General features: G+C 41.5%; 1 protein-coding gene across 1 annotated transcript in view; it reads right to left on the reverse strand.

Annotated features, from left to right (window-relative positions):
• Positions 1-3,312, reverse strand: part of CENPU (centromere protein U) — a 69,847-nt gene extending 66,535 nt beyond the window's left edge. The window contains exons 1-2 of the mRNA XM_006882280.1: positions 3,298-3,312; positions 2,374-2,480 (exon numbers count right to left, since the gene is read on the reverse strand). Coding sequence (XP_006882342.1) covers positions 2,374-2,480; positions 3,298-3,312 — 122 coding nt within the window. The remainder of the gene's footprint in view (positions 1-2,373; positions 2,481-3,297) is intronic.
• Between the last annotated feature and the right edge of the window lie 3,785 nt (positions 3,313-7,097).

Below are 7,097 nucleotides of genomic sequence, written 5' to 3' on the forward strand. Positions count from 1 at the left end.
GGTAATCGGGATGGGTGTGTCAGAGGCAGTGCGGTTGGCGCAGGATAGAGCAGAGTTTAGGGCTGTTGTGCATAGGGTCGCTATGAGTCGCAAACTACTCGACGGCATATAAAAACAATAACAATGAAAGTTTACAGAAAAGCTGAGTTTTCATTCATTGTTGCACATTTTCCTCTCTTCTCCTCCTTCCCCCTCCCCAGTTCACCTCCTGTTCCAAAGTGTTGTCATACACATAATGCCTAACCATACTTCTCTTTCATATAGTTCTTCCCCTCATCTGTTTCAATGCACTGTTTTCCTGTTCTCTGTGCCTCTCCCCATGCTAATCCTGTAACAGTGGTGTTATACAGTATTTGTCCTTTTGTGACTGAAGTATTTCATTCAGCATACATAATATCTTCCAGATTCCTCCATGTTGTTTTACAAGTTCATTTTTCCCCCCAAAGCTGTGTCATATTCCATTGTGTGAACATACCACAGTTTTTCTAACCATTCATTTGCTGATGGGAAGTTGAATAGCCTTTACCAAAGAAGAAATTCAGATGATCAACAAACACATGAAGAAACGTTCAAAATCCCTACCTATCAGAGAACTGCAAACTAAAACAAGAATGAGACGTCATCTCACCCCAGAACCTATAGCAAAGTTTAACTGGGCAGCAGACAACAAATGCTGGTGGGGATGCAGAGAGACTGTTGTTCTCATTGACTGCTGGAGGGAATGTAAAATGGCAAACACTATGCAGGGCAATCTAGTGCTTTCTCACAAGGTTGGAGATAGAAATACCATTTGTCCCAGCTAGCCATAACTCAAACAGATCTATGCACATTCATGCCTATTGTTGCATTATTCACAATAGTGAAGACAGGGACGCAACTCCTACGCTTTCTCCTAGAGAATTTTGCTGACCTTCAGTTCACTACTGTGTCCACCAGAGGGCAGATAAAGAAAGGTACTGGAGATTTAAAAATAAGAGCATGGTGCTACTTATTCCCAGATCTTGTGAATAACTCTGGTTAAGAGACATATCATCATTAATTTTATAAAACACAATGCTTGAGAATGATCATATGGAACACAATGTGAATGATGAAATGTGTGAAACACAATGTGCATGAATGGGAAAACGTATACAAAAAAGAAACAAAATTAAAAAGCTGTCTCAGAGATTAATAAAACTAGATGTTTTAATTGGTCATGCTTAGCTAATTTCACCCCACATGTGAATGACATACAATTTTGCAATAAATTAATTTCTTACTTTGGGTGGTACAGTTAATATGCTTGGTTAATATGCTAACAGAAAGGAAGTCTGAGCCTGACCAGTAGTACCACAGAAGGACCTAGCTCTCTACTTCTGAAAAATTAGCCACTGGAAACTTCACAGGCACAGCTCCGCTCTGCCACACACAGGGTCACTGTGGGTCAGGGCTGACTCAATAGCAAGAGGTTGGTTAAATTTCCCTTAACAAAGAAAAGTATGATTTTTCTGCCATAGGGAGAAAAAAAATATTTGTTAAAATGCCCTAATTTCTTTTTAAATTTCCTGCAGTAGCTATTTAATTAGTGGGTTCATACATATAGCCCAGTAAATGAGACTAGTTCTCATAAGGAATAAACAAAGTGTTATCTGCGTGAAACAGACCAACTCCTCAACGTCTGTAACTATGACAAGGCAAAACAAATGTGCAATGTCCCAGGAGGGCAAAGGGCCGGGGCAGGGAAGGACACTTTCCCTTGGATGTTCTCTGTAAAAGGAAGAGGAAACAAAGTTCAGAAAGAAAGTGCTCACTGTCTTTTAAAGTTGGCAGCACAAAGATTTTTCCATGGCAGTAAACTTCGTGTGTCACATGCCTTCAGACCTTTTCCTGACTCCATTACTGAAGTACTAAACTGTGCTCTGCAACCCATGTTGTTCTACTTTTTCCAGGCCTAGCTGGCACTGTTCCTGGCCTAGTTGAGCTCACATGGCTAAATAGGCCTGGCCACTACACCATGACACTGCAATGTCACATGTTTGAGATTCCTTTCCCAGCTCCCTAAAGGGCTCGGACAGTCTCATGCAGGAAGTCTGGCAGGAGCTCCAGCAAAATGCAGGCTTTCTCTAACCAGACTTCTATCCTGCAAAGGAAAGAATTGTATCATCTCAATTGATGAAAAGAGGTCAAGTGACCACATACGCTGAGAAAGAGGAAAAAGAAAGAACATTCCCAGAAAAAAAGATTTCAATAACAAAAAATGTCCTAGAGTAAAATTTCAACCACAGTCTTGTCTCCTTGTCTATTTCCAAAGCAGAATAACTTGTGATTGGAAAAGAATTGTCTAGGAAAATTTTGTCATGCTTTTAACAAACTTATCCACTCTGACATTACCTTCGGTTGGCCAGACAGTACACAAGGTTATACTGAGCAAGTTTCCTGACCTTCTTCAAAGAGCCTGTGGCATCCAGTGTCTTTACCTCAGTGACCCTGTGCTCAGCCTAGAATGGAACAGAGGGGTAGGCAGAGATGCCATCACCAGCACAGCTTATGTCACACAGGCTTCCCTCTCTAGTCACTGACTGAAAAAAAAAATAATAAAATTGAAAAAACTGGGAAATATTTTTAAAATTTACTTCTCAATACTAGGCTTTTTTTTTTTTCCCTTTTCTGGTGAGATATCCCGTAGGGAGTTTGCATCCTGAGGAGAAAGATGGGAAATCTCCCCCATGCAATTTAGTCTCCAAAAACTGGCTGAGGGTCAGCTATGACTTGTTTCGATTCCACAGCAATGAGCAATAGTGTGAGTGAATACTGTCTTTAACATAGTAAAGTATCTATGCTGTTGTTGTGTATTGACGAGCTGGAGCTGACCCACAGCTGACACTCCAGTGAGTTTTCAGAGGTAGTAAAACCGCAAGGGAGAATAACGCCCATCTTTCTCCTTTGGAGCAGCTGGTGGACTCTAACCACATACTTCTGCACTGACAGTGCAATTCCTTCCCACTAAGCCACAACAAATTGGCTTGACCCACTGCAACCCTGTGTACAGGAGAATGATATGCTGATTCACCAATTTTAAACTCAACAATTTAATTCAGTGGCATTTATTACGACCATTATTTTGTGCAACCATCACCATAATACTTTTCCAAATTATCTGCCACAATTAACAAATAATCAGTGGCTCTGAAGAAATGAGTCTTCCTTTTTAATACCACTCCAACTCCTGGACACTATGTAGAAGTAGGATCATGTATCATGTAGGTCCTTTTGTAACTGAGTTATTTCACTCAGCATGTTTTTACCACCACTCACCTGCCAGTTTGTCATTTTGTGCTGAACTTGTAAGTTTCTGGGTTGCTGGAAGATAAACCACCATTATTCCAAATATCTGCAGGGCTACTCATAATACACAGGTTTCAGCAGAGCTGTAAGACTAAGACACTCAAGGAAGAAGGGTTGGTGTTCTGCTTCTGAAATAAATGGCCAGTGAAAAGCAGCAGACCCTTGTCTGATATACTTCCAGAAGAGGAGCCCCTCAGGTTGGAAGGTGTTCAAATTACAACTGGGGAAGTGCTACCTCCCTAAGTTGTTTGTTGTTGTGTACCATATAGTAGAGTTGGAATCAACCCACAGCTGACCCTCCAGTGGGTTGTCGGAGGCAGTTAATCACACGGGAGGAGACTCTCCATTCTTCTCCAATGCAACAGCTGTGGACTCGAACCGCGTACCATTGGGATTGCAGCACAGCTTCTTGCCACTAGGCCACCAGAGCTCCCAACTTTATGATACAGATGTGAGTTAAAACTCACAGGACCTTCATTTGGTTATGCAGCATGACTCAAAATGAAAAGAAACAGCTGCAGATAGCCATTAATAGTTGAATTGTGGAATGTATAAACAAAGAAAGCTAGGAAAAATGGAAGTTATAAAAAAATCCAAACCAGAAATAAATATTGGAGAGCCAAAATGGGCTGGTATTGGCCATTTTTAATCTACTATGGTGGCAATGATAAAAAGGAATAGTGCTACATTCATTGTAAAAAAGAACAGTTCGAAAGCTATTCTGACACACAATGACCTCGGTGACAGAATAGTATCTATATACATATAAGGAACACCTGGCAACACAATTATTATTCAAATTTATGCACCAACTAAAACCATGGATGAAGAAATTGAGGATTTCAACCAACTTCTGCAGTTTGAAGTTCATCAAACATGTAATCATGATCTATTAATACGATTTCATTTTGTTTGTTGTTCACTGATTCACTATGAGTGAACCTAACAACAATTTCAAGGTCCGTCTACACTGTGGCACACATGAAGACTCTCTGTTGTCAGGAGTAAGTGATTTTATTGTACATGTATTTCACATTTTGTGCATCAGTTCCTCTGATGATGACATTTAGGCTGTTTCTACATTTTGGCTACAGTGAAAGGTGCTCAGCTGGACACTGATGTAAAACATTCCTTACGGAAGTTCTGTAAGAGAAGGAAGTGGCTCTTCCCCTCTCGCTATTCTTCACAGGCCAGCTCCCTCAAGCATTTGAGCTGGTCATTTGGGTATCTACTTCTTTGTGCACATACATTTCTGCGATCAATGTTGTGTATGTATGTGTGTGCATACAAAGGCGAGCAGCATCACTTCCTACACAACACGACTCTGGAAACTCCATGAACTTTGATAATTGCCAATAGTTACAGAATGTCTTCAGGCCTTTTGTTCAAAGGGTCGCTATGAGTTGTGCTCAACTCAATGGCAATAAACAACAACAACAAGTGGCCTACTGTAAGAAGCGGCACTGCAATCCTAAAGGCATGTGTTTGAATCGGATAGCTGCTCCATGGGATAAGGACAATCTCCCCCCATACAATTTACTGCCTCTGAAAACCTGCTGGAAGGTCAGCTCTAAGCCCATTTTGACTTGATAGCAATCATAACAACAACAACAACATACATATAAAGCCAATCTTATCCTATCCCTTCAGCTCAAACGACTGATAACTGCCAGGCAAGAAACATGCTCACCTTGTTGTATCTTGGGCATGGGGAATTAAAGAAGTCTTCTTAGTGGTGGTGATATCTACAATCCATTCGAATTAGAAGAAGAGGAGGAGTGGTTAGGCTGGGCTAAGACAGTGCTTTAGGGAGAGTGAACAGCACGGACAAGGGCCCCGCAGTAATGGAGAACATGATGCATTTGGGAGTAAGTCCTGTGTGATTGAAACAAGAGTTGTTGTTGGTTTTTAGGTGCTGTTGAGTCAATGTGGCAGATTCTGGGTCAATCCATCTCATAGAGGGTGTTCCTCTCTTTAGCTGGCCCTCCACCTCCAAGAACCAGTTCCTCCTAGAAATATGCCCAAAGTGAGAGAGATGAAGTTTCACCATCCTGGCCTCCAAGGACACCCTGGTTGTGCTTCCACTGAGACAGATTTACCTGCTCTTTTGTCAGCTCATTGGATACTGAATACTGTTTGCCAACACCACAATTCAAAGGCATCAATTTGTCTTTTGTTATCCTTATTTACTGTCCAACTTTCAGAGAAACAGGAAGTGATTGAAAAGATGGCTCGCATCAGGCACACCTTAGTCTTTAAACTGACATCTTTGCTCTTTGGAGAGGTCCTCACCAGCCCATTTACTCAATACAAAAAATTCTTTTGCTTTCCTGACTACTGCTACCATGGATGTTGATTGTGGATCCAAATACAATGAGATTTTGACAACTTCATATTTTTCTCTATCTATCATAATGTTGCCTAGTGGTCCAGTTGTGAGGATTTTTGTATTCTTGATGTTGAGACAGTATCCATTTTGAAGGTGGTAATCTTTGATCTTCTGCAGCAAGTGTTTCAAGCCTTCTTCCTTTTTGCAAGCAATGCTGTGTCAGTCATCTGCATCATGCAGGTTGTTGATCAGTCTTCCTCCCACCCTGACGCCTCATTCTTCTTCAGAGAGTCCAGCTTCTTAAATGATTTGCTCAACATATAGATTGAATAGGTACAGAGAAAGAATACAACCTTGATGTACACCTTTCCTAATTTTAAACCACAAATTGTTCCCTTGTTCTATCTGGACAAATGCTTCTTGGTCTAGGTAAATGTTTACATGAGTACAATTAAGTATTATGGGACATTCTTTTTTTTTCCCCCTGTGTTTGCTACAACATTCTATGATCCACAAGGTCAAATGCCTTTGTGTAATCAATAAAACACAAGTAAACAATTTTCTGGTATTCTCTGTTTTCACTCAAGATCCACCAGATATCAGCAATGATGTTTCTTTTACTATTACCTCCTTCGAATCTAGCATGCATTTCTGGCAGTTCCCTATCATACTGTTCCAGGATCAGTCATCATAAAGTGTAAGAAGATTGGATATACTGAGTCCAATAGGCAAAAGGTACAATTAAAAGTATGGTGTGCAACTGTCCAGGTCTGAGATGGCCACATCCTGACTGGACAGTGGGAGTGAGGAATGGATGAAGGTGAAACGATGTGATAGGCAGCAGAAGGTATCAGCTGAACTGGGGAGCTCAGGCTACCTGGGGAAGCCCTGGGATTTCTCTCCAGTGCTGGTTGCATAGAGTGGAGACTGGGTGGGGCTGAGGATCTGGCAGGCATCAACAGGGTGGGGGAAGGCAGTATCAGTGGGTGTGGGAAAGCCAGAGACTCAGAGGAGAGTCCTTCTGTGTCTGCACACGTTGCCTCATGCAGAATGTGCTTAAACTGGTTTCCACGCATGCTTCACATGTCACATCGAGTGCTGCGTGCCTGGTGGCCACGGAGCAGGGCACCTGTGTCACTCCCAGCCGTTTGTGAATTTTAACAAGTTACATACAAAGTGGCAAGCCTGTCAAGTTCTTGGAGGGAAAACCCTAGCAGCTGATTTGTTACAAGAACAAATTCTGCTGGCCATATGTGACAGTCAAAACGGGCATCTTTAAAAGTATCAGCAAAAGAGAATTTGGGAAACAATGTAGAAGTAAATTGTATTTGTGAGAAAACTCTGCTCAGTCCCAGGCAGGCTACTCTGTGTCTAAACAACACTATTTGAAACAAATATCCATCTAGCAAGAGCTCTACTGCTTGAGCAAGTCAATGGTACA

The sequence above is a fragment of the Elephantulus edwardii genome, unplaced genomic scaffold (assembly GCF_000299155.1).
Source record: "Elephantulus edwardii isolate Elephantulus edwardi_28Jun2011 unplaced genomic scaffold, EleEdw1.0 scaffold00018, whole genome shotgun sequence".
In the NCBI taxonomy this organism is placed as follows: Eukaryota; Metazoa; Chordata; class Mammalia; order Macroscelidea; family Macroscelididae; genus Elephantulus; species Elephantulus edwardii.